The sequence below is a fragment of the Chelonia mydas genome, chromosome 2 (genome assembly GCF_015237465.2).
Source record: "Chelonia mydas isolate rCheMyd1 chromosome 2, rCheMyd1.pri.v2, whole genome shotgun sequence".
Lineage (NCBI taxonomy): Eukaryota > Metazoa > Chordata > Testudines > Cheloniidae > Chelonia > Chelonia mydas.
This window is the reverse complement of record NC_057850.1, coordinates 119,659,721-119,687,300: the sequence shown is the minus strand read 5'-3', so window position 1 is coordinate 119,687,300 and position 27,580 is coordinate 119,659,721. Positions and strand designations below refer to the sequence as shown.

Here is a 27,580-nt window from a genome sequence, read left to right as displayed (position 1 = left end):
TAAAGTAGGTTGTTATCCCCCAACCCCAAGTTCAGTCTGTTGCAGAGCCAGTTGGCTTCACAGGAATTAGGATCCAAACTTTCATGAAAACATCTCCAGGCCACAAGATTTTTCCTCAGTGCATGGATACAGAGTGCCTCTCCCCACTCTGTGTTATGCCGAAACAGTCTTTTCTCTCTATGCACAGACAGGGCAATCTTTATTTTTTTTTAAACCTCCATGTGGTTTTGATTGTTTGAAGTTGTCTCTGACAGTTTTCCATTGATAGGCTTGGGATGGAGCAAGGCTAGATAATTGAACATTGCAATACATTACCGGTTAACCAGGGAGAAGTAACAATTCCCTCCTGCTTGAATGGGCCATCACTGAGACATATTATCCCCTGGTGACTAACTTCTAGATACGAGATTATAAAGTGTGCTTTCAGTATAGTTACATTATTCCTTAAACATTACTGTTTGCCTTGTGAAATATCAGTTGAAAACTCAATCTGCAGAATATTATTGTCCTGGTACAATGTGTATATCAACGCTGCATGTAAAATTATAAGATTTTACTGTATAACATTGCTGTTACATGCTCCAGAGTTAGAAAAGCAGGCCAAAACCAGTTTTCAAAGACAAAGACACACTGGCACCCTAGCCAGGTGTTAATGAACCATCACCTGTTCAAAGAGCCATTCTCTGGCATAGAGAAGGCATGAACAAGAAATGTACATTTTATCACAAGGACGACTCAAACCTTATGTCCACAAGAGACTGTTTGTCACCATGACTCAGCAAAGATGTTTCTAGCACAAGAAACTGAATTATAAAGGGGGAGAAAAATGCTTGACCTCACTGTCTTCCTTCATCTCTGCTCATGACATCAATGACTCTCAAAGAACTGAACTTGGGAGGGGAGAGGCTAGAGTGCTGGCTGGGAGGCTTTTCAGCCAGTAGAGACTGCTATAAGCTTATGGTGAGGAAAACCTTCTGCTTTTAAGTTCACTTAGCTTGTTAAGTTAGGCATTTAGCTTGCATTTTATCTTGTATTTCTTTTGTAACCAATCCTGACCTTTATGCCTCATTAACTGTAGTCACTTTAAATTTTTCTTTTCTTTCTGTAGTTAATAAACTTGTTTCACCGTTTTATCTAACCAGTGAGTTTTGATTAAAGTGTGTGGGAAACTCCATTTGGGATAACAAGGCTGGTGCATATAATTTTCCACTGATGAAATGATGGACTTTATATGTGCTTGCATTGTTCAGCAAGATGCTGGCCAATACAAGATGCACATTTCTGGGGGGAAATCTGGGACTAGAGAATCTGCTGGTGTTCTTCTGCAGTTTAATTCATGAGTGGCTAGCTAGTAGCACTCAATACTGTGCAGCTGGAAGCATGTTTCATGCTGGAGCCTGTGTGTTAACTGACCAAGAGTGGCTGTTTACCAGTAAAGCAATGTAAAAGGCATCCCAGGTTGGAGAGCTGAGAACAGCTATTCAGCAATCCAGATTGTATCTGGGGAATGTTACAAATAACCGTAGATACATCTCACAATGATTATTAGTCTTGATAAGTTACGAGCTTTCTGTAGATACCTTACATGTTACTCCTTATGGATAAACACCCTGCAAGACATGTGTTTGGTGCAGTGCCTTTGTCCAATCTGAGATAATAGTTTGCAAAGAACAGTAAAACATTTGGCAAGTGGTCTCCATGTCACAATAATTTAAAAGTGAACTGCAAACCTTTAAAGATTAAAAGTTTTAAAAGAGCCCAATGTATTAACACAGCAATTGTAGACTTAAAAGTGAAAATTTTAAAACTCTTTTTTAAGTTACTATACATATCAATAATTGATTTCATGATGTAGTGCTTGTCTCGAAATTTTGATGAGCCTGGATTCTGTGGGCCCCAAACACCCTTGTGTGTCTGATGGTGGGCCATAAATTAGGAATTTTTAAGGGGGGAAAGCCACAATGACTAGTTTATCACCAACCAATCAATTCACATTTTTCTAAAAGGCTAGAAAGTATATCGTTTTAAAATAAAGACAGAGAAGAGCCCTGACACTTCCATTTAGAAGGCTCACAGTCATGTGCTTTGCCTGCTTCAACGGTTAGCCCCAATTCCTTGCACTGTCTCAGGTGAAAAAGGGAAACAGAACTCAAGAGGAAAATGAATAGGATTGTCATAAATTTTGTTTCAAAATGTTTTTGTAATGATGTACGGCCTTAAAATTTTTTCTTTTTTCAATTGCCATCCAAAAAACTTGGCAGTTCACCTACAATAAGGCTGCAATATCAGACTTGTTATTTCTGGATTTCCTGTTTACTGTGGAATTAAGATGGACTCTGAACTTCATTTTGGGCAAAAGGAAAAACAAATAATCTGCCAGGTATTCTTTTGATTAGGTGTATAATTAATAAGTTTGCTACCGCCCTTGATAATTAGAATTAAGAGATATATGCTGTGACCCTAAGAACCCCTCAATGCCAACTAAGCAACTCCATAACAGCAACTCCTAACAAGCCTAACAAATTCACTACAACTAGCACACCACTTTCATGGTATTTACCCAAGAAGATATCATGTGAGATCTTAAATGAAAGCCGGTGTCAAACTGGTTATGAATATTGTTGTAAGATGTACGAACAGATGATATTTCAGGAGCTGTATATGTACTGAAAATATACATTTTGAAGTTTGTCACCAACCAAAGAGAAAAACAGGGTTCTTCCAAATAGGAGATAAGATGTGTATCTCCCTGTCAAATGTAAATTAAGCATTGTAAGCCAACACAATGAAAGCCTTATTTACATATGGAGTCAACAGGAAAGGAGCACATCAGAGAATGAACCACCTGGGGTTGCCTTGTCTCTGGGGCAGACAACGACTTTGGGAAATATAAGTGGAAAGCAAAAAGACATCCCTTTATCCTGCACTAGAGGAAGTAATCAAGACAGTGTGATTACATTATTGAAACAGGATCCCAACTTGTCCTAGTTATAAGCACTATAAAAGACACTTGGGTGAGACAGACTTCCTTAGACAGAAGATTAGCTTCTTAAATTTAATCTCTAGAAAGTGTGTTATTTTATATGTAACATTTCTGTTTCCATTATCATTACTCTCTCTCTTTCTTAAATCTTAACCTTTGATGATAAACTTCTTATTGTTTTCACTAGAAATCTATTTCAGTGCTTTGATGTTAAATAGGACCTGACTTGGAGTTGAATCATCCAAGCAGGTGTGTACTGTTCCCTTGGGGATAGGCAACCCGGTATTTCTGAGAGGGTTCAGTGCATAAGAGGCTGAATACTACAGGGGAATGCTTCAAAGGGCCTAGCGACTAGGGTGCAGCTATTGTTAATCTGTAGGGCAAAGACAGGGCTGGCATAGCCCAGAGAAGATTGTTTAGGTGCTAACAGACTGGAGGTGTCAGGGAGCCAGCAAACCTCCCTCTTGCTAGAGGTGCGGAGGAACAAGGTGACTCTCAGTCCTTGGCTGCCTGAGAACAGTCAATTATGCTAATATATTTGTATATGCTACTGTAGCTATATGCAAATTAATGTAAATTTGCTATGTTAATGTAACCTTATAAGATTTTAAACTAACAAAATTCAAGAAATTTAAATTTTAATTTTTCATGGCAATTTCAAACTTTGCCCCTTGTACAATCTCATCAAAACTGCAAGCATTTTATCTGGATTGGTAAATATTGTTGCAGAGAAAAAGTTGACTTAGGACAAAAAATGTTGTGTGTTAAACGCTAACAAGCAAGTTATATTTAGTGTGTCAAATTACCTGGAGTTTGGCCGATGAGCATGTCCATTTGTGTCTATCCCTAGCAAATGCAGGAATAGAACTACTTTTTCTTCATTTACTTTAGAGAACAATGTTTGATTACTTCCAGCAGCTTGGAAGAAGTTCTATAGGGAAGAAACCATCAAAGGGTTATTCTGAGAACCATGGGAAAAAAGGAGACACAGCCTATTAAAATGCCGATTTTATCTAATGTTTATATCAGAGGAGTTGTATTGTGCAAAACTATGAAACAGCAAATTAATTACTGTGTTATTCTGCTTATCTGAAGATAATATTCCAGTAAAATTTTCACTGCCGGGGCTCACCTAGAGCAAGACAGGCAGAAATCTTCCAGTTCTTAAGCTTTTACGGTCCCTATGAGCAGTGATAGCAGGTAGGATTGTGAGCCATCCTTCCCTTCTTTCTTTTGCATTGGTGGTCACACGCTATCCCTGAGCTTAACTGCTGCTTTGTAACTTTCCACTTATTTCTTAATATGAAGTGGGAAACCAGGCATCCCAAATAAGAGTGAGAAATAGAAAACTAAGATTCTTCCTAAATGACCATTATTATTAAAGTAAATATTGGTGTTAGCTGTCAGATGACCATTATTTTTGCATTCTACACGCAAACACCAACAAGTGACATCCCAAACACAAGAAAAATTCTAGGGAGTGGGATGATTTGGGTTCTACTACTTTGGAAACAGGTTTTGCAGGACCGACATACCAAAATATAGTTCATCTCCAGAGACCAAATCAAAGCAACAGTGTTTTGTAAATGTATGGAGTGTGGAACATGCATCTGCCTTGCATATGTCTGAACAGAAACTTTCCTGAGGCATGAGCTGGAGGTCACTCTGTCTCAGAACAAATGAGCCTTGGCATGGCCATCTGGTTTTACGCCAGCCATATTACAGTAATGTGAAATGCAATCGGACAGCCATTTTAACGTGATCCTCTTAGTGACACTGCACTGCCACCCTCATGTTTTTGCTGCCTTCAGAGTTGTGTTCTGAAGACAGCAGCTGCAGAGTTTCCTGAAGCTGGAGGTGACTCCCAGAGGTGGTGAGTCTGATCTCCCCCCGCTGCTGGAGTCCATGCTGGAGCAGTGAAATTGACAAGAAAGCTGCTCACAGCTCTGGCTGTCACCCCATGGTCTCCCGGCTTCAAGTTGGTCTGCCTTTGGGTTCCCGGCTCCCTGTTCCCAGGTGGGCTGCTGTCTGGGCTCCCCACACCCCGCTCAAAACTGGTTGCTACCTGGGCTCCCCGCTCTAAGCCGGGCTGCCTCCCGGGCTCTCAGCTCCCACTGGAAGGCAGGTTGTGCCTGCCCAGTTCCCTCAGGGCTCCCTGCTCCCCACTGGGTTGCTGCCTGGGCTCCAACCACAGGCAGTCCGGCTGCACCAAGGCTGCCGGCTCCCTGCTGGAAGCCCTTAAATTGGCAGGGGTTTGAAGTGCAAGGCAGCCAGAAATAAGACTGGTGGAAGCCAGAGTGAGACCTTGTGCTTGTAGGCAGGCTACTGCTGTCAGGGCTCTGAACAAAAGCTGCATAGCATAAAAACACCCAGGATTACAGGGCAAGCAGTGACAGAACATTACTGGTCTGGATGGTCCCCAAAACATCACATCCAGTCACTTAAATCTGCATATAAGTGGCATTATTATATAGTCTGCTCCTAAGTCCTTATTCAAGAAAACTATAATTGAAGTCACTGGGTATTTAAAACATGAAACACACAATAATATAGATTGAATAGGGACTCTGTAACTGATGGAATGCTCAGTTTGACTGCTTTCTGCAAACAAATTTTTGCAGGGGTCCACCTGCACATTTTTGATTGGAGGATCAGAACTCTTGCAAGGACTTCCAGACCACAGCCGGACTACCAGTGTTATTTTTGAACGTAGGAAAGAGTAAGCCTGCTTTTACATTTTAAAAAAAATATCAGTGAGGCAAATTTAAGTTTCAAATTCCTGAAATTAAAAATTTTTTTAAAAAGTGGATCATGTTTCAAGGCAAATCCTTTTGAGGCCTAATTAGCCAGAATGCCATCTGAAATGAGGGAAATACAGACCTGTGGTTTTCTCTTTCGCTAGATGAGTTCACATTAAATTTTAAAAATCTCACTTTCCCTGTATAATTCAAGATGTCCATGTAGTAATTTATTCTGATAGTCAGTGAAAGTCTGATGGGGGTGGGGGGGGGTGGGGGAAAGACACCAGCAAATACTGGTTTGTAATGAAAAACAGTTACCAACAATTTTCTGGACACTCCTTTCTGCAACTTGGCAGTCACCTCATTGACATTCAATCAATCTAATAATATGGAACAGGTCAGACAAGAGGAGCCATACAGTTTTGAAGAAGTGTTAATTTTTCAGATTTAAATTTTCACATGCATGCATAAGTAAGAGAAGGGAAAGTGTGTTGAGTGTGGTAATAATGAAGTGTAATAGGAGCAGGAAGTTCAACATTGAATATTTTGAGAAGAAAATAATGTTATTGCATCAGAAAGTTGTAAAGATAATTTGATGTGTGTTAAAATGAACTAATGTCATAGCATTTTGCTTGTTTTTCCTCAAGCAGAAACTGACATATTATAGTCTAGACTGTAGCTTTGATGTCATGATAATTGGGGAATTCAAAATATGCCTATCCCTTGAACAAATATCTCCACTAGTATATTAAAATATGTATGAGTGGATACCTCATGATACTATGATGAATGACACTACATACTTATGCTGGATAAAAAGAACCCTAATAAGAGTATTAGCAAAGAGATCAGAATTTCCTGGCTCTCCCACACCAAAATGCTTTAGTATGGATATGATACCCTAAAATAAAATACAAACCACAACCACAGATCCTTCACAAAGTTGATAGAAGTTCTCAGTAATGGGTCCCAGCTTGCTTTTAAAAATTATGGCTTTATTTTAGGAAGTCATTCAACAGCTTAAAACATTTTCTATGGAAGAACAAGCAAACCTTGGTATGAAAGAGTGTAGTGGAGAGTGTTCAAAAACACTTTTAGTAGGGTTCAAACAATAAATATTTTACTACTATCAATTGTAACAGTGGTAGTATTTGGTTCAAGGAACCAATACTGTATATTAATTATCTCCAAATTCCAGGTCAGACATGAAACCTAAGACCTTATTACAAACCCAGAGGTAAGTATTTTCTTCTATTGCCCAGTTGCAACCTGTGTCTATAATGCATAAGTGATATAAAACAAAATATTTATTCACCTTAACATGGTCAAAAACCCAAGTGTCTAGTTTAGTTGCATCTTGTGCTCCAAAGTCTTCCTTTTCTGCAGTGTAACAGTATGTATAAACGTGATCCCCACTGGCACCTGCAAAAACAATACAGATGCAATATTGGGTGGAAGCAGGAAAATTAAACTTCTGTTTCCTTAATAAAAAAATATATAGATTGCATGTTAAAATACAGGACATGAGGGAGCAAAATATTGATAAACCCATACAAAGACAAGAAAAGAGATTAGAAAAAAGAGATGCCTCTTGAATAATCTTAATTCTCTCCTCATTTTATGTTCTATTGTTTCTTGAGTTGTATAACTATTCTCTTATCAGCCAGTGTATCGATAATATCAATGTCAGAGATGTCTTTATGCCTTTTTTTAATCCATGTTATCCCTTCAGTTCCTGGAAGGAAATAATGTTTGGAAAAGCAAAAAGTGAGTGAAATACAATCCAATTTTATCAAAATGAAATGGGGGGTATAGAATCTATTTAGAACAAGAGTTTGGAAAAGGGCTTTTTTACATGAACACTTAGTTCATGGCAAGCCTAGAGTATAAATCTACTCCACACTAGCCTGCCATACACTAAACAGTATGCCTATACGTGGAGATGGGGATATGATTCCCAACTCCAGGAGACTAAGGAAGTGAATTACACTAAACAGAATTAAGGACATTTTACTTCTGAATGAGAGTGTGTCCACACAGGGTTTAATGCAGTTAATTAATCCACTTCAAATTCACATCTTTAGTTAATTTGGATTAATTTTCCTGAGCACCTCATCTAGACAGCCCCTAAGAGGACGACTTTTTCACATAAGTAATAAATGCTTGATGCCATATTTGAATTTAGATTTTCAGATCAAAGAGATTCTACTGTACTGGTTCTATCACTCTGACACAGATTAATAACTGGAAATTAAGAAAAGATTAAGAAAAGATATACCCAAAGGCCATAAAATGCCATTTTACCATAGATATTACAACATGGTGGTCAAGAGGTCAAAGTGCAGATCATTAGTCTGGAATTGGTGATCAAAGATGCAAAAATCAAATATAAAAAATCTTTACCTCTAACTTTGAAAAACTAAGACTTCTAACTTCCAGATATTAAACCTAATGTGAAACCAAGTGAGAAATGCCATATCATCGAGACTTTAATAAACGAAGTAACGACACTCAGATTTAAACAGAAAAAAAAATGGGTAAAGAAAGCTCAAGGAAAGATGCAAATTAGTTACTTCCAATCAGCTCAGGAGGGCAACCACATTACTGTAATATGCAAGAATAATTTAGGAATGGATTGAGACCTGCACAATCTTCAAAGTCTATATCTTTAAAAATTAGGTCTGATGTATAAAGGCAGGCATCACTTTAATGAATGAGAATTTTCAGAAAAATGCAAACGTGCAACACCATGTCCACTGACGTGGAAAAATACAGTATCTGGACAAGACAATCTCATTTTGTACACATTAAAGACTATATCATGCTGTATTGTGAAACAGAGAAAAGAGAAAACACATCAAAGTACTGAATTTCTGAAGTCCTGATGAGATCTGAAATCAGGTGGAACTTATACAAATTCTGCAGTCTGGCTGAGCTGTTGAAGTCACAGGGCTCCAAGCAAGGCTATTTCTATTATTTCTGTACAAACTCCCAACAGGGAGATGTTTTTCTGTCAGTTCATAGCAACATAGAATCCAACTGATTTGTTGGTTGTTCAATTATATAGTGCAATTTCCAGGCTTGTGAGTGAACTAACATACCAAGCTCAAGAGCAAACATTTACCTGGATTATACTAAAGCCTAGCTGAAGTGTTACAAAAACTTCAATACCATTAAAGGATTTTAGGACAGGAACCCGAAAGATGTAGCCCTTCATGTGTCATCCCTGTTTTACAATGGGGTTTATTTAAAAATCCGGAACACATACTATAGTTTGCTGACTTGCTGTCAGAATAGTGAGTAGAATCCTCCAAGGCACTTTTAAAAATCTGTTTATTACTGTCAATGGAGTTGAACTGAGTGGATAAAGTATACCAAAAAAGGAGGCAGAGCTCATCAGCTTTGGTGGCTATTGCAACTGGCCTTGTTGATATCATAGGATGATGCATTGTTATACCATCTTCTGGTGATGGGATACAACAAGGAGAAGAAATTGGGGATCAGTCTGAAACAAATTCCTGTCCCTGAGAAGTGCCAGAGCTGGGAAACCAAAATTAAGTATGTGCAGTGTATGGGCTGATTAGGGGTACACTCCTACCATTCCCCACCCTAATTTCTACCTGGATGAAGAATTTGTATTAATGTAAAAAAAATAACAGAGGGTGCAATGGGTCCTTCTATGGAAAATTTTGAAACACTTCACTGCATTTTAGATTATATTATGACACTTCAAAAGAGATATGAAAAATATCTACTGTGTATTAAGTATCTATCTTTGGAGATGGAACTGACAGGAGAGGGAAAGCCTCCTTTTCCCTCTATACCGCCGGAGGAGAGGAGGTGGCAGATATCAGCACCTCCCACATCAGATTTCCCTGTCTGATGTGTCTTCTCACCAACAGATTGCAACCTCATGGGAGGGACCAGAGTCATATTCAAAGAGTGCAGAAGGGATATGCAAGGTCAGCATCTTAGAGGGTGATGCATGTCAGTCTTCAAGCTGAGAACTGTGTATCTGATTCCGCTAGTCATTAATAGCAAATTCATTAGGCATCACATGCTGTTAAAACAGTATGTCAGGCACGCTATATGTGAACCGGCAAAGGGTAGGACCCTTCAAGAAAAAAGAGCAGTTACTCACATAGTAAGTATGCTCCTTTGAGGTGCTTGCTTTCATGGATTTTGTGTCAGTGATGCAACTTGGAACTTCTGAACAACAGTGTTTGCTGAGGATGCCCCACATGCGGCCTGTCTGTATCTCTGAACCCCACAACCATAGTTCTAGTTAGCAGCATTAGAATTCTTAGCCTCATCTAGTCTCCATCAAGGCTCCAATGAGTTGTTCACATATTATTGCAGACCTACCGAAGCATGGACAAAGCCAAATATAACATTATGTCTCCTGAAAAGTAGAGCTCCTAGCTCTGCTACTGCGGCAGTTTCTCTGTCTGACGAATTCCCCATGGTTCACCAGTGGAAGCACCACTCTAACATCTATGTCAGAGGGGGACTCACAATAGTAAACTTTAGTATGTGCCCAGGAGTGAGGAACTCATAGGGAGGAGGCACAGAAAGGATGAAGGCAAAAGGCAGTTAGGAACTGTAGCGAGGTGGTGTGGTTCCCGTCACCCCAGAGAGGGATGAGCCTCTCCGGACACCAAAGTGGATGTAGTCAGCGAATCCTGCACCCACCCCCCAGAGGTCAAGGCGCAGGACAGGAAGTATAAAAGCACAACCCCAGAGCTCACTAGAGGAGCAGCTGCCAGAGAGGCCAGACGCCTGCGGCCTAGCTCCCGGTTCGGAGACCCCGGCAACTGGTGGCGGACCCGAAGTCTGGCCTGCCCAATCAACGCCAGACGCTGACCAGAGCCTGCAGGAGCTGTGATGCCTACCCCTTGCCAGTTACCCAGAGGAGCCCATGGTGCTTGACCCCCCCATGGAGGACACCGTCCAGACCCAGGTACCTCTAGAGGGGGAGTTAGGAAGTAGCCCGGGGACAGCCTACCCTAGTTTGGCTGCAGCACTGCCAGAGCCTATGTCAGTGTGTTGCAGCCAGGATCCCCACTGATGCAGCAGTGGGTCTTCTGCCACTGCTAGGGCCCCAGGCTGGGACACAGTGGAGTGGGAGGGCCTGCGTCCCCCTGCCACCCAACTTGTGGGTGGTAGTCTCCCCCTCTCCCAAGTCCCTGGGCTGGTTGTTCACCTGCCTTTGCTCAGTCCCTGTCTAAGGGTCTGAGCCATTGACTCTCTGCTGCCCCGCCCTGACACAGGGCCTGGGCCTGCCAAGTATAACTGTTTGCTCAGCCCCTGCCTGAGGGCGTGAGCCATTGACTCACTACTACCCGCCGACTGCAGGCCAGGCGTGAATAACTGTTTGTGTTTGCCTCTACTGCTGCCACGGCGAGAGACTCCCGCAACCAGGCTAATTCCCCATCAGCAACTGGAAGGAAGTACCAAGGTGGTGTGGTTCTCCGCCACCCCAGAGAGGGACGAGTCCCAGCCAAACCCCTCTACAGGAAGAAAGGCTGTCTGTGATGGAATGTGAACCAAGGGAGCCTGGGCAGCAGAGAGCAGCTAGCATCCGCTAACAAAAGTAGCTGATGGATCTGAGCAGTTGGGTTTTCTTGGCTAAAGCAGTAATGATGGACTGGGGGGAAAAAAACCCTGTTTTTCTATTTAAGTCCAAAATTTGAAAAGTGGTCTGTGACTGATATGTATTGAAAATGGGTGAACTTGAAGTTTGGGGTTCACGAGGACTGTGGTGGTTTAGCTAGTTTCAAGGCCAAATTTAAAACGGACCATTTTTAAAATCTTTCCTTGGCAAAAATTAATATATATTTGACACTAAAATATTGTAGAAACTTCAATTATCCTCTGAAAAATTAGTGTTAAATTCAAAGACTAAATGCATTCATTAAAGAAAGAGATACAGTTTAAGCAGAATTAAAATCTATCTGCAAATATATTGTATATTAAAGTATGGAACTGCTACTGTGACCAATGGAAAATAAAAGACTAAATCACCTTGGTCAAAAATCTTTCAGAAAATCAGATTTCTAAGGATCAGTATTTTGGTATTTAAGAAAAACAACAATTAAAACCCATTATTTTAGTTGGGGACAAAGAATCTATTATGTTTTAGGTTTCTCTACTGAAAGATATAATAAATCCTTTACTCTAATACACTTTTATGACAAGACAAGGAACTGTCCTGAGAAACTATATTTAAACATTGTTTCAGATAGAGCCATGCTAGCTAGTATTTTTCCCCTGGTTAGCTTAGACTGGAATATACAACCGTTGTGTAGAAGTTACACTGAAATTTGGATGATTTATTCAAATGTTTGAAAAAGTCAAGGATAACTAATTCAATTATGGAAACTATAATTTTACTCATTGATGATTATCAGACAGCAGGCTTTTCATGTGAGTGTTCTGACTACTTAGCTATAAAGCTGTCAACAACTGGTATAAAGCAGTGGTTAGAATCATAGAATATCAGGGTTGGAAGGGACCTCAGGAGGTCATCTAGTCCAACCCCCTGCTCAAAGCAGGACCAATCCCCAATTTTTGCCCCAGATCCCTAAATAGCCCCCTCAAGGATTGAACTCACAACCCTAGGTTTGGCAGGCCAATGCTCATACCACTGAGCTATCCCTCCCCCCAAAGAAACCTGGTGCTCCAGGTGAGGTTTGAACTCACAACTGCAGCATCAATCTACACAACACTGCTCTATAAGTACTTTGTGCTAACCTATTGCGCCACTGCAACCCCTAGTTCCCTTTGGCCTGGAGCAGCGAACTGTGGCCACTGGGAGCCGCGATCAGCCGAACCTGCAGATGTGGCAGGTAAACAAACCGGTCCGGCCCACCAGGGCCTTTCCCTGAACAAGCAGCAGATCGGCTTTGAGAACCACTGGTATAAAGGACCATAGTTTGTTATTTTATATTGTTAGCATATAAAACAAACCTTTATAGTAAGCATTTACTTTGCGAAAATAAATACCTCCACTAATATATAAAGGTGAATTAACTCCTCCTTAGAAACTACTTATTTCAATGCATGTCCCAGAGTTGTATATGCTCCTTAATTACTTCAATGTCAGATTGTACCACAAGTTTCTCAAGTGGTATGGTAATTAGCCATTTACCTACTTTCTCAAACAAAGCTAGTGAAAGATAGCACAGTACACTAAAACTAAATTCCACAAATCCTTTCCCAAGAACACATGGCTGCAAAAATGTAAACAATCTGCCAGTGGGCTGGATGCCACATTCTCTTCCCATCCCCCACAAACCCAAGCTTCAAGCAGAGGTCCTGGGAAAGATAGATTACCCAGAAGAGATATTTTGCAGCTAATCATAAAACTGTTTTTCAGATTAACGCAGAAGTGGAAAAAAGGAGGGGGGGGACAAATTATTCTCTCTTAATCCAATCACTGAAAATAATGGGGTTCAGGCAAAGTACAGTTACTGTCATGAAATATATTTAAAACAATTCTCTCAATTCTAAAATTATCTAGGGGGAGGAAGTCCTGGAGTTTATCATATTATTCTGGTTCATGGATTTCAAATTTAGCTACAACAGTACAACGTACATTCTTCTTGCAGGGCTGGGGGGGTTCCTCCACATCCTTTTCACAGTCTCTAGGATCCCCAATTTGTCCCCTGTTTATATGCCCTACTCTGAATCCCCAGAGCATAGCCACCATCTTTCTGATCAGGACCGGACAGAATTTCCTTTAGAAGTCCCTTAATTGGCTGACATGTCTGCACATTGGGAGATGGGATTTACTATACGTTTTCTCACTCCTATTTTAGATGAGTAAAATATAAGTGGGAATACAGTATATTGAAATGCAAACAATATCTAGGACCAAGCACACTGCTTCCTGTGTACTCCCAGCCTTTACCAACCCAGGGATTGAGAGATCAGCACTAGTAATCTAATCCTGAGCTCAAAGATAGCATCACAACACTCCATGTTTGCATTTCCATATACTGTATTCCCACTTATATTTTAGTAATCTAAAATAGGAGTGAGAAAACGTATAGTAAATCCAATCTCCATTTAATATGTACAACAGGCACAGGAACAACAAAATGAGGAAAACTCAGTTTCTTAATGAAAGTCATAGCTATGTCAAATTTAACAATAATTTTTAAATTACAGAAGTTTCAGAATTGCAACAGCATACGCAATTTTAATACCACACACACTGGACCTAAGAAACTACAGTTGGGGCTAAATTGCACTATTTCGGCACAGCCCTACACTGGAGAAAGTGTGAAGCCAGGAAGATCTTGATTTGGGGTGGTGCAGCCTGCTCCCCAGATAAGCCCAACACTTTATCGGCTGGTATGGATGTGGGAGGAAACAAATCCTCCATCCTCTTTGGGGCAATTAAAAAAAAAAACAAAACAGTAGCACACATAGAGAATAGCCTCGGTACTCATTCAGCACAGAGTTGGTTACTGCTTCTTTCCCTTGCATGGCATATCCAAGGATAGATAAGATTAGGAAAGCATCAGAATAGACCATAAACAGTAGTGAGAAGTTATGCTCTATTTAAAGCTTGTTTTCTTTTCTGGTCGGTGATGAGGAATTTTTCCACCCCACTCCCAAATTAACAGGCTTCTTGCTAGAAAAGACGTGTTAGCATTCTCTGTGTTAATAAAGTCACAACCACCATAAGGCATTGCTGGAGAATTTGATTTACCTATTGCAAAGGACCAGGACTTATCCTACTCCTCTATGTAGTATTTCTGTAAGGTTTTTTTTTTTTTTATAATTTGTGTGTAAAATGTAATTTATAATACAAACAAACAAAGCCCTACAGAAACGCTAACTACTGGTAAATCCTGCAAATACCTCTCTGACTGGTCTTTTAAACCACATCATAACCACCAATGTAGTGTTTATCAGCTAATAATGTGCACAAATTTAAGCTTACCTTTAGCAAACATAGGTAAAATATCTGGACTTCCCCAGCTCCAAGTATATTTACTTTCATTGAAAACTGAATCAAATTCCACTGGGTTCTCCTTCCATCCTGTCAAAACAAACATTAATGTTAAAGGGTTGTTCAGGTGTAACAGAAAGCCTGATCTGGCCCATTGTCTAAAGATTAATAGCACTAAAAATAGAGAACAAGTTTTTATTATAATATTTAATAGTAAATGCTAGAGTTAAGATTACATTTGACTTCCATTTTAACCCCATTTGCTTATGCTCATAACTCTGGGGGGAAAAAACCTTTTTTGGCTGATGATCTTCACAGTTGATCTCTTGTGTCAATGGTTTTAGTAAGTCTAAGCAAAAACCGTCCACTCTTTTTTCCATTAAGCAAGGATGGCAAACAAAATTACTTATTTTTTTTCCAAAGTAAGATAATTTAAAGACTTTATTTTGTGCATGCATAATTCAAAATTGGTTGAACTTTACTAGTACCCATGGAAGAGTAACCTCCAGGCTAATACCTGTATTAATAAGAGAGTTATAAGTGATTGAAAGTTTGGTCTTCTCCATGTGTAGTACAAAGATTCCACTAGGTTTAGAGTTCAAGTACTACGTATAAGACTGGAGAATAACGTGAATATGTGATAGTTTTCCAGTTATGCTGTAAGGTTCATTTGTTGCCCAGGCATTTAAAGAGAGGGGGAATTGAAGGAGAAAGGAGAGGGGTTACCTCCTGTTGGAGCACTAAGAGGCTGTGCGTAATTTCATTCACCTTTAATGGAACAAGCAATCTATTTGTTATATGAGTTAATGACTGGAGATTAATTTTAAAAATTGTCAGGGCACTTAGAGCACTGGCTGGATGCTTGTTAGTTAAATTAACATCTTCTAATAAATTTAAAAGAATAAATAAATAAATAAATAAATAAAACATAATCTAGTTGTTTTATAGTTATATGAATGAGCTTGATTTGCACAGCTGTGTACTGGTCTATCTACATAACTATGGAAGTACAAAGTGAAAGATCTGCAATATATACTTTGGGGATAAATCCCACGTCGGCACAATAGGGATGGATTACAAAACTCTCTTTTGAACAGCATTGAAAAAACACTGCCAGCACTCAAAAATTAATAGTAGCCTTATTTATTTCTAGCTTCTATAAATGTCTGTGACACAATCAAAGGGACACAGGAAAGAATTAAGGAATGAAGCAGTTTGTGCTCCTCTGACACTGGAAACTAAATATTATTTGTCTTTTTGGTATATCTCATCTCCACCAATCTGGGGAGACATAATTGGGATTTCCGCGCCCATACTCTCAGCTCTTATTTTTATAAAGTAAAAAAACACAGCTCTTGTCAAAAGAGCAAGACTGATAGCCTTGAAGACTGAAGCCCTCAGTACATGTAATTTAGCACTCAGTACATGTAAAGCAGTCAGAGGAAGCTCATGCTTAACCCTTGCTATCCTGCCAATGTACCTCAACCCTGTTCTGGATGGACAAGTTTATTCACCATGTCCATTCAATGACTGGCCTTTCTGCTGAGACTGCATCCAAGCTTGGCCAGTTGTGAATAAGGACACCCATTCATTAGGATCAGGACTAAGACCATCAACTAATTTTATTTAGGCAGAGGTTCAAACAAATAAATAAACAAACAATCATTTTTAAAAGACCAGTCTTTACAATAGGTTTGCCATCTGGCTCACCTTGAGGGCCAGCGGCCTCCCATATTCTGTGTTCCTGTCCCTTGACCTCTGGCCCCAATCTCTAGATTTCTAGTGAGTAAATTTCTCCCTGTGAGACACATCACCATTGAATCTAGAAGGAGCCACTTTGTGGTGAAACAGATTAGTGATAAGTGTTACAGCAGTGATGAGCCCACTAAGTCATCTCTATCTGAGGAGCTCAGTTAGCACTCCCAAAAGCCAGGTCTCAGGAATGACATCTATGCTTTGCTCTCGTACTGGAAAAGCCAAATCATACTTAGTTATAGGCTGATCACATATCACTTCTGTCTTTGTATTTGAATTTTAATTCTTTAAAAAGCTCTCTAGTACAATAATTAACCCTAAAGCAAGAATAAAAATATACAAATCCTATTTTCACAAATATTAATAGTGGAAAATTCTTAAAAAACAAATTCATGTTTTTCAGTCTATTATGCAGACTACGGCCCACGGGCCACATCCAGCCCACAGGACCGTCCTGCCCAGCCCTCTAGCTCCCGGCCAGGGAGGCTAGCCCCCGGCCCCTCCCCTGCTGTCCCCCCATCCCCGCAGCTTCACATCGCCATGCCGCCAGTGCTCTGGCCCGCTGCTCCTCCTGGTCAGCGTGGAGGCATGGCTGGCTCTGCCTGGGCAGTGGGGCTGAGAGCTCCTGCTGCTCTGAGCAGCCTGGGAAGGGGGCAGGGAGCGGGGTTGGATAAGGGGCAGGGAGTTCCAGGGGGGCAGTCAGGGGACAGGGAGCAGGTGGCGGTTGGATGGGATGGAGGTTCTGGGGGGGCGGTCAGGGAACAGAGGGCGTTGGATAGGCATAGGAGTCCTGGGGGGCCTGTCGGGGTAGGGGGTGGAAAGGGGGTGGGGCAGTCAGGGGACAGGGAGCAGGGGGGTTGGATGGGGGTGGGGTCCTGGGGTAGCAGTTTGGAGTGGCAGGTCCCAGGAGGGGGTGGTCAGGGGAAAAGGAGCAGGGGTCGCTGGATAGGGCAGTCAGAGGGGCAGGAAGTGGGAGGGGGCAAATAGGGGGTGGGAGCCAGGCTGTTTGGGGAGGCAAAGCCTTCCCTACCTGGCCCTCCGTACAGTTTTGCAATCCCGACGTGGCCCTCGGGCCAAAAAGTTTGTCCACCCTGATGTAAACATTTAGTGATCAATTTTTTACCTTACTATAGCACCAAAAGATCTTATTTGGAGGATGACGTCAAATTTGTTGGAATCCTGGGGCTTGCATACCTTTAGCAACTGCACTGACATCTTCATAAAATCCAGCTATCAGTGCCACATGTCCTGGTCTAGATTCTGTTGGAACATGAGTATGAGATACTCCCCAGCTGCCTTTGTATTCTATGATATTCCTGAAAAGAAAATACAAGTAATTACTTCACAAGACTGTGTGTGCACATGTGCAGAGTAGTTTGTAGAAGAAGAAAAAGTGATGACTAGATGCTGTTGGCATTAAATTCAAAACTGTCAGATTTAGTCTTGAACTGTAACTGTTAAACTAGAAAGTAGTTACCATAAGATAACTAACACCCACCAGGCATAATTACCACATTAGTCAGCCACCATCATGAAGATAGGAGGTTAATTGGTGTTATCATATATTTCAAGTTAATACATTATTTTATTTCTACTTTTTTTCCTAATGGGATTATTCATTTTTTTCTAGTAAAGTTAGTTATTCTTTTTTTTCCTCTCTCAGAATTTTTTTTCTAGTTTTTACTTTCTCTGTTCCTTCGTTAAACCTGTAAATTTCCAGATTAGGTTTTTTCTCCTCCTCAATAAATAAAATATAGCCCATTATATGTAGTTCTTGTGATAGTGTCCTTTTTCTGGGCTAAATTTCAGAATTGAGAGGGGTCACCAAAGAGGGGCAGGGAAGGGAGGTAAAATGGAATAATCCGATTTTATAACCTCTAACACTCATTAGTTGGATGTAATCTTTTCCCATGAAGATTGAAAGTGGGAGAAAAGTCCCCAAAGGAAGAGAGGCAGGTAAAATGGTGCAGCTGGGGAACCGAGAAGCGGGGTTGTTCCAGACCCTTGACCAAACCATCAAAACTGATATTTTGATTATGATTGTTGAGTAGTCAAAGTGAATATAGTGGGTGGTATCTCTTTGAAACCCTGTTTTCTTCTTTTGAGGCAGCTCAGTAGGTCTCTGGAAACCAGACAACTGGACAGGGTGGGGTCTCTGAGGCATCTGGGATCTACTATATCTTTGTTTAATTACAGGCATAAAAATCTCTTTAACTACAGGCATAAAAATACTATTGCAAAGTAGGCCAGGAGTCCTTTAATGTGTGCAATGTTTCATCGGTGGTATCAGCAAAGACTTTCAGAAAAGGGGAGGTTCTGGACAGTATTTTGGTGCTCCCTAGAGATCCTAGAGCCAGGATGCCCATGATTGCCATGGAGATGGAATACACTGCAGTGTCAGTTGCTTCTAGGGAGGCCTGTAATGATGTTTTAGCCAGAAACTAACCTTCGGCTATTATGGCCTGGATCTGTTTGCAATGTTCGGCCAGAAGGCATTCAATAAACCTGGTGAACTTGGAGTAGTGTGATTGTATTTCATCATAACAGCATGGTAATTTGCAATCCTAAACTGTACGGTTGCTGAGGAGTAACTCTTATGGCCAAAAAAGTCAAGACGTTTTTTTGTCCTTGTCATACTGGGTAGATTAAATGTGGTGCTGTCTGCCACATTAATTTACTGCCTTAACAACCAGCGAGTTAGGAGAAGGATGTGAAAATAAAATTTCACAGTTCTTGGCTGGAACATACTAATTCTTAATGACACATTTGCACGTGGGTGATACCGTTAGCAGGGTCTGCCAGATGGTCTTGGCAGAATCCAAGAGGGCCTCATAAATGGACAAAGCAGAAGGTGTCACATGCAAAATGTCCAATCACTGTGCTGCGACTCTAGGAGTTCCTCTAGGAGGGTTTGCAATTAGTCCGCAACACATTTCATTATCTCCTGAAACTGTTTGAAGTCATTGGTCACAGAAGGTGGAGGAGGCACAACAACTTTATCTGGGAAAGATGAGGAGATACTAGTTTACAGCACAGCAGCCTCCTCGTCTGCTCTGGCCTCTTCTTGCTCCTCAAAGTTTTCCTCTGATTGTTGAGATAGTGAAGAAGGAACAGATGGAAGAGGGGACAGCCTCCCCAGTGGTCCTGACCAGAAAGGCTGGGAGCCCGAGAACTGTTGTCAGAAGGCAGCTAAGGACCCCAATATGGTCACTAAGGAAGATCATAGGGTCTAGAAGATGGCTTCCACTGCCTGAGGAGAAGCCTGGGTTTGTCTCTCACATGAATCGTCCCTATCCTTGAAGGCGACAAGGAAGGAGCCCCTATTTTGGTAGGTAGGGGAATCTTGCACAGAAATATGGGAATCTGAAGAGATATCCTCCACATCATCCAAAGGGGGAGCTCTTTGGTGGGGAGTCAGGTGCTACCAGGGAGCGAGGTAACACTACATCAATTTAAATTCAGTTCATGTTTTAATAATTTTCTTCACAATCATGAAGGTTGAATTTGTATTCATTTATTTTTGTGGAACATAATTAGACAACAAACTGCTCAGCCTGGAATCACAGAGGACCTGGGTATAAACTGCCACTATTTCTGAGGCTGTTTCTCTTCTCCCTAAGAGGAGGCAATTTGGTAAAATGTTTAACGGTTAACTTGCACCATGACTTAACACTTCTTTCCTAAAAATTTTATCAGACACACTTACCTAAGGTAAGGTGCTCGAGGAGTACCATTATCATCTATTTCATACAGTGTATCTGCCCGCAAGCCATCAGCAACAAAAAGCACTAGTCGCTTTGCAGGTGGTGGTAATGGAGTACGCTGAGGAGTCATGCCATGAACCAAAGGAGAGGTGAAGTAGATGTCAAAAATTGAGGCCAAGAACACACAATGCACAAGGAGACCAGCCATTATGAAGATCAGCATATTCATGGTGACAGGTAGTTCCTAAAGCAAAGTTCAACACTGAGAGAGGGAGAAAAATACAGGAAGTGAGTTTAGTCAGTCAAATGAAACTTATTATGATCGATACTTACTAGGGAAAGGCAATAACCTCATCATAGTTAGAGATGCAAGCAGCTTTCATTATAAATCCCTACTATACAGTCTGCTCCGCTCTCCCAATAATTTTAGCCTGAACATTGCCATGTACTCTAAAAGCAAAGAAGAATGTTTCAAAATGTTTTCAAGTTACAGGTCATTAAAAAGCTTCCCTGGTTTGAAATATTGTCTTTTCCTCAATAAATAGATAAAAAGTTTATTGTCCCAGTCAAAACTGCTAGTTACTATTCCTTCAAGATTTTCAGATAGTCTTGGAAATTCATTTGTGGTCTGTAGTCTGAGATCCAATGATTTCAGTGGGAGTGCCAAGCCAAGCCAGCTCCCATTAATTTCATTCGGGGTCTTTTTCCATTTACTTCAGTGGTATCAGGATCAGATGCTACATATGTCTGCTCTCTATTGGCTGGTTGTTTGAACATGCTGACCTTTGTTAGGGAACTGCAGTTTATAAAAGACAAATTCTCCCTACAGTAAATAGCTATCAGAAGTCTTCCTTTGGCAGATTAATTACTGGCAACTGTTAAGCAGGTGGGGTTCATTATACTCCACCAAAATATACAAAAAGTTAGAGTAGCCTGTACAATTGGGCTAATAACGCTAACTAACCTTTGAACAGTGCTTTGAGATCCACAGATAATAAAGCATTGTGTTGGTGCAAAACATTATTAGTCACATATTTTAGATGAAGTACCTCAAGCACAAAGAAGTTCAGTGACTTGGTTGGGAGGCGCTGTGACCTTAGCTGTGGACCCAGAGACTTACTCTTGAGTTGGACATTTTATGCACTTTTTTTTTTAATACACATTTTTATTAATGTTTGGAGTTAAAGTAAACTGAAGTGCACAAGTATGCATTGTTAGAAACATGAACATGAATATTTTGTAGGTGCACACAAACCTCATCCAAAGGCCTGATCCAAAGCCTACTTAAGTCAACAGAAATGTTGCCCTCCCTCTCCATCCACCACCTCATCAACAGAAGGGGGATGTTGACCCTGAACAGCAGGAGATATGACACAGTGCCCAGAAGGGGATGATGCTGCAAGAACACATGCTTGGCAAGATTAGGGCTGGCCCTTTCCCTTCCTCAGGTTCTTTGCCTTTCCATTAGCTGCAGCAACAATGCTGGCCACATACCCCACCACCACCACCTATTTATACTCTCCCTGGCTTTTCAAAAGCTTTCCAACCTCCCTCCCCTTAGGGTATGTCTTTTCTCGAGCTGGAGATGTCATTTCCAGCTTGAGCAAACATATGTGCACTAACTTCGATCACACTAGTGCACTAAAAATAGAAGTGTAGCTGCAGCAGTGCGAGTGGCAGGATGGGCTCGCAGCCCAAGCAAGCACCCACCATCCCAAGAAGCGTTGTGCTCAGGGCAGGTAGTTCATTCCACTGCCTGTCCCGTCGCAGCTGCATTTCTATTTTTAGCACAGTGGCTTAATCAAAGCTAGCTCAGGTAGACATACACACATTGGAAATTATATTTCCAGCTTGAGTGCAGGTGTACCTTAACTGTTCTGCAGAGGCTGCATTTTCAGGACCAAAATCAAGATTGTGACATTGCACCCCATAATGCTTTACGGGAATAGACTTATGAATGTATATATGACAAAACTGGAATACATTTTATGCTACATATGCCATCTAACATATCTCGGCAAAGGTTATGATCTACTGAATATATTGATCCTATTTGCATGCATGTGTCATTTTTGTACTCAAAGTTATGAATATTGGCTGTATGCTTGTTTAATTTTAAATAGCCTCAGTGAAGCAGTTGGTCAGCTTCCTGAGAAAAGATTATTCTCAGTAAGTGCCCAAACATGAAGCCCTTAAGCCAACAATGAACTTGGAGATGCCAATCCACATCTGAGCTTTCCCAGGAATGTGGCTTGGCTGGTAAGGAACTCAGTCATGCATGGACATGTGACTTGCCCATGTGACTCCAAAACTCCATTTTGTAGCTAGATTCTACACAGGGGGAGGGAAGGGTGTCCACCCACAAGAGAAAGTATATTTAAACCCCTGGGAGACCCCTCCATTTTGTTTTCAGCTGGCTCAAGAGATAGGTATCCTTTGGGGGTGGAGAGGCTGAAACAAACTGGAACAAAGGACAGTAACCACGGGTGGGGGTGGGGGTGAGTGATTGCTGGACCCAGACTAGAAGGAGACTAGTCTGTAAAAGGAAGCTTATCGAAACACCTCTGAGGGTGAGGTTTTATCTGTATTCAGTTTTCTTACTGTATTAGTCATAGACTTGCGTGTTTTATTTTATTTTGCTTGGTAATCACTTTGTTCTGTCTGCTATTACTTGGAACCACTTAAATCCTACTTTCTGTATTTAATAAAATCACTTTTTACTTATTAATTAACCCAGAGTATGTATTAATACCTGGAAGGCAAACAGCTGTACATATCTTTCTATCAGTGTTATTGAGGACGAACAATTTATGAGTTTACCCTGTATAAGCTTTATACAGGGTAAAATGGATTAATTTGGGGTTTGGACCCCATTGGGAGTTGGGCATCTGAGCGTTAAAGACAGGAACACTTCTTAAGCTGCTTTCAGTTAAGCTTGCAGTTTGTGGGATGTGGTTCAGACCTGGGTCTGTGTTTGTGGCCGGCAAGCATGTCTGGCACAACCAGACAGGGCTCTGGAGTCCCAAGCTGGCAGGGAAAGCAGGGGCAGAAGTAGTCTTGGCACATCAGTTGGCAGCCTCCAGGGGATTTCTGTGATCCAACCCATCACAAAGGTAACAAAATAAAGCATTAAAGAGAGAAACGAAATCCAGGGATCATAATTAAGGTTCCTGTGTTGTGATTAAATAAGCAATTCTTTTAACTAAACAAAACAAACAGTTTAGTTCTTATTGTGTAGGCAATATAAGATTTAGAATATTTATTACTATCCATTTCCGTCCTTTTAAGTGCTTGGGTTTTGTGTATGATTCAAGAGATAAATGCATTAGTTACTTAACAACTGTTTCTTTTAATGATGATCTTGGTACTGGAATATTTTAAAAGGAAACACTTGTTTAACTACAAACACGATATACCAAAAAAATTTTCTCAGGGTATGTCTACACTGCAATTAGATACCCATGACTGGCCTGTGCCAGCTGACTCGGACTCACTGGGCTGAGGCTAAGGAGCTGTGTAACTGCTGTGTAGACATTCAGGCTTGGTCTGGAGCTCGGGCTCTAGGACCCTGCAAGGTGGGAGGGTCCCAGAGCTTGAGCTGTTTTTAATTGCAGCATAGACATATCCTTAGGGAGTGGTTCCCAAACTCTGGGGCGCGCCCCACTAGGGGGGCACAGAGGAATATTCAAGGAAGCAGGCGGTGGGGCCTGGGATAGCCGCCATAGGGAGCAAACACCGCCCAGCTCTGCTCCGATCCTAGCTGCAGCTCTCGGGGAGGTGGGATTCAGACAGCTTCCATTACCGGTAAAGGGGGGTGCGACAGGAAAAGTTTGTACATCACTGCCTTAGGGGTTTGTCTATACAGGGACATCAGAACGGTAAAAACAAGTTAACTAAAGATGTAGTTAGAGCACATTAAAGCACAGATATAAACAGCAAAACATCATCAAATTGAGTACAGGGCCTTACTTCGCTTGACTAATTAAACTCTGTCCTGCCCTCCCATACCAATTTTATATTATTTAAATTGATGTGTTTAAATCCTAGTGCGCAGATTCCACAGTGATGGGGCAGAGTACAAGAAGTTAAATCAAATAGAATGCTGTTGTAGTTAAGACTAGTAAACATTTCATTACCACATTATGACACATTCTTTCCTTAAAGTTCTTTTCATGCATTGGCCCCAGGTTAGTGGGTCTGACAATCACTATGTAACTTTACCATTGTCTGGTCAGATTACTTTAATCCACAGAATTAATTCAAATGAAATTCTTTTAATTTATAACCACAGTTTAAATTACATTAGCTCAGACTATACCTTTAGGCACAACACATCCAATTACTCATCACTCTCAGAAGCCTTAGATAGGCAGCTCTCAGTGCAGTTGTTCATACCACTTCTCTCATTGATTCACTTCCTGCTACTAGTCTGCACCAATTTACCCTCTACCTCTCGAGTCGCAGTGCTGTATATTATCACTTTAAAATAAAGGTATCAAAGCAACCCTTCATATTACAGTTGACTGGACATATATTTTACACCTTAGGGAAAAATTATGATGCACTTGGACAAATTCAAGAAAGCTCTTAAAATAGTGCTTAATTTGACTTCAATGAGATTTAAGCATGTACTTAAGTACCCTTCCAGAATCAGGATGTTTTCCTTAATCTGGTCTTTTTTCATAACTAGCAGGAAGTTGTATTAGGGCTCATACATCGATGCACTTATGTGCGTAGACAAGGCCCTAGTTATTCAAAGTCAAAGGACACAAATCTTTTAAGAACAGTCAGCTTGTTACTCACCCTGTGCAGTAATTGAGGTTCTTCAAGATGGCTGTCCCTGTGGATGCTCCACTTGAGGTGAATCTACATCCCTGCACCTGTGATTGGAGAATTTCAGTAGTAGTGCCTGGATGGGTCACACATGCACTGTCGCCGTCTCGCGACGCCTCTGGCAGTTACATAGCACATAGACCAAACCCCCCTCAGTTCCTTCTCTACTGCAGAATCCCTAGCAGGAAACACCAAAGTAGAGGGGCAGAAGGTGGGTAGTGGAGCACCCACAGGGACAACCATCTCGAAGAACCTCAGTTACTGCACAAGGTGAGTAACCATCTGTTCTTCTTCTTCAAGGAGTGTCACAATGGGTGCTCCACTTTCAGTGACTGTAGAGCAATGCTCCTCATTGGAAGGAAGGGGCTTCGGAGTTGCATTTATGACAGATGATAAAACCGTAAGTCCCCGGAGAGCATATGATGTTAAGTCCTGCTCTACTGTGTAGGGCTCTGTGAACGTGTGGGCTGACGCCCAGGTTGCTGCTTTGCAGATGTCTGTGATGGGTACATTGTTGAGGAAGGCTATTGACAAAGAAAGTGATCTGGTGGAGTGTATGCGGGTCCCCAGTGGGGGTGGTAGGTGTTCGCAGTAGCAAAGGTCAATGCACCCAGAGATCAATTTCGAGTGCCTTTGCTTGGATATGGCAGCTCCTTTAGATCTTTCTGTGATAGAATGAAATAACTTTGACGACTTTCTGAAGGGTTTAGTCCTGTAAATGTAAAAACCTAGTGCCCTTCTGACATCCATGCTGTGAAATACCGATTTTTGTTTGTTCCCACGAGGTTTTGGGAAGAACGTCAGGAGATGGATGGGCTGGTTCAAGTAGAATGAAGAACCTATTTTGGATAAAAATTTTGGATGTAGCCTTATCTAATATTGTATATGCAGGGTGTGACATGAGAGCCCCAAGTTCTTCTACTCATCATGCGAATGGGATAGTGATGAAAAAGGCCACCTTCATCGAGAGGTGTAGAAGTGAATATGTCGCCAAGGGCTCAAACAAGGGACCAGTAAAGCACTGAAGCACTAGATTAAGGTCCCATGGCTCATATTTCGTGATAAAGGTTATGAATACCTTTGAGGAATCGTTTAGTAGTAGGGCAGGTAAAGGCTGAGAACTTGTCAGCTTTGTGATGGGAAGCTGTGAGCTCATTGATAGACCCGATTTCTTAAATTCCAGTATATAATCTAATACCATTGGTAAAGGAGAGGTAGTCACCACTGTTTGTCTATTCTGGCACCATATGTGGAATCTCTTCCGTTTGTGCAGGTAAGTATGTCATGTAGTAGACCTTCTACTATTTAATAGTATGGTCCTTACCTCCTCCAAACAGGTCACTTCTTTGCCTTGGAACCATGGAGAAACCATGCCTTCAGGTGGAGTATTTCCAGGTTCGGGTGGCAGACCTGGCCTGCATCCTGAGACAAGAGATGTGGAAGAAGAGGAAGAGTGCATGCTAAAAGCTTACTAGAGTTTACCTGCGACTCCAACACTAGGCTCAGAGCACAACCATTAGCCAGGGGGCACTTGCAGCAGGCAGGTGCCACCCCGTTGTAAGAACTGAAAGAAAAGCAGGATCACACCCGACCAGAAAGGGGGCGCCCATCAGAGGTGGGTGCCACCCCATTGGAAAAAACTAAGTGATTGCAGGCCCACATCGGCCAGAATGGGGGGCACTCATGAGAGGTGAGTGCTGATGCCATTGCACAACCCTACTCCTAAGGTCTGTGAAAGTAAAGAAGAAGAGAGGACTTTTGACAGAAAGATTTATTACTGCTCCAGAATTTAGCATTTTTGGCAGGATGAGTAAAGTTTTTGAGAGCTCTCATATGATGCAAGATTCAACCATCCTACCACCCAGCTCGCAACTGGGAATGGGAAAGGCCCCTTCCCTCCTTACTCCCTAGGTATTAAAAACAAACACACCAAAAATCCATATGGCTGTGCTATAGGTCTGTCAGTTTCTGCACCTGTAGTCACACAGCTATAAAATCTGTATTAACTCTTATGGATTGTATAACAGTTTTTGGGTTGTTGTTTTTTTTTGGGGGGGGGGGGTGGGGAGGGGGAGGGGAGGAAGAGAGACAGAGTCCAAATAATCAAGACTAGAGGCAATCATCTAATTTGCATGAGGTCTCCTCTTTCCTGGAAGTTCCATAACTTGCTGACAAGAACATTTCCTCTCTTCAGCTTTTTTGGTTTGAGCTGCAGGCTAGCATTTGCTCTCTGAAGTGGTCTGCCTGTTATAGAAGCTATAGCCACAGCCTTGTGCTGAATCAGGTTCTTTAAGATTAATGGTAAGGTTGGCATAAGTAAGTAAATGCAGATCTAGTTTCCCCACAGCCATCAACATCTACTGTTGTAGTTCTTTGAAATTTTCTCAGAACATTACGGATGCTTATTTTGCCCAATTTAAAAAGAGCACAGTGTAAGTCTTTGGAAAAAATAATGTAATATTTTCTGTTTCTATTTTCTGTTTTCAAATATGTGGTGACACATACACAAAACTCTATTAATACGAATATGCTATGTTGGTGGGAGGATATTTTTAAAAGGTAATAAAATATCAAGACAAAGATCAGAATACTTTAGTCATCT

At 41.3% G+C, this 27,580-nt stretch overlaps 1 protein-coding gene and 1 long non-coding RNA gene across 14 annotated transcripts in view; one reads left to right on the top strand and one right to left on the bottom strand.

Moving 5' to 3' along the window:
* Nucleotides 1–27,580, bottom strand: part of PIGN (phosphatidylinositol glycan anchor biosynthesis class N) — a 137,449-nt gene that overhangs the window by 96,068 nt on the left and 13,801 nt on the right. For 7 of the 13 annotated variants that reach the window (XR_006288737.1, XM_037893285.2, XM_037893287.2 and 4 more), the window contains 5 exons: nucleotides 20,148–20,407; nucleotides 17,636–17,757; nucleotides 14,678–14,776; nucleotides 7,040–7,146; nucleotides 3,790–3,914 (listed from right to left, as the gene is read on the bottom strand). Coding sequence is in view for 12 of the 13 variants with exons in the window: in XM_037893285.2 (XP_037749213.1) it covers nucleotides 3,790–3,914; nucleotides 7,040–7,146; nucleotides 14,678–14,776; nucleotides 17,636–17,757; nucleotides 20,148–20,374 (680 nt within the window). In the remaining variant the exon portion in view is untranslated. Of the gene's footprint in view, nucleotides 1–3,789; nucleotides 3,915–7,039; nucleotides 7,147–14,677; nucleotides 14,777–17,635; nucleotides 17,758–18,887; nucleotides 19,301–20,147; nucleotides 20,408–20,500; nucleotides 20,596–24,948; nucleotides 25,026–27,580 lie in introns of those variants that run through there. The other 6 variants (XM_037893286.2, XM_043540214.1, XM_037893279.2 and 3 more) reach the window with 5 other exon arrangements.
* LOC122464570 lies at nucleotides 772–27,563 on the top strand. The gene is made up of 2 exons (XR_006288738.1): nucleotides 772–960; nucleotides 26,316–27,563. It is a non-coding gene; the product is annotated as an uncharacterized LOC122464570 (long non-coding RNA).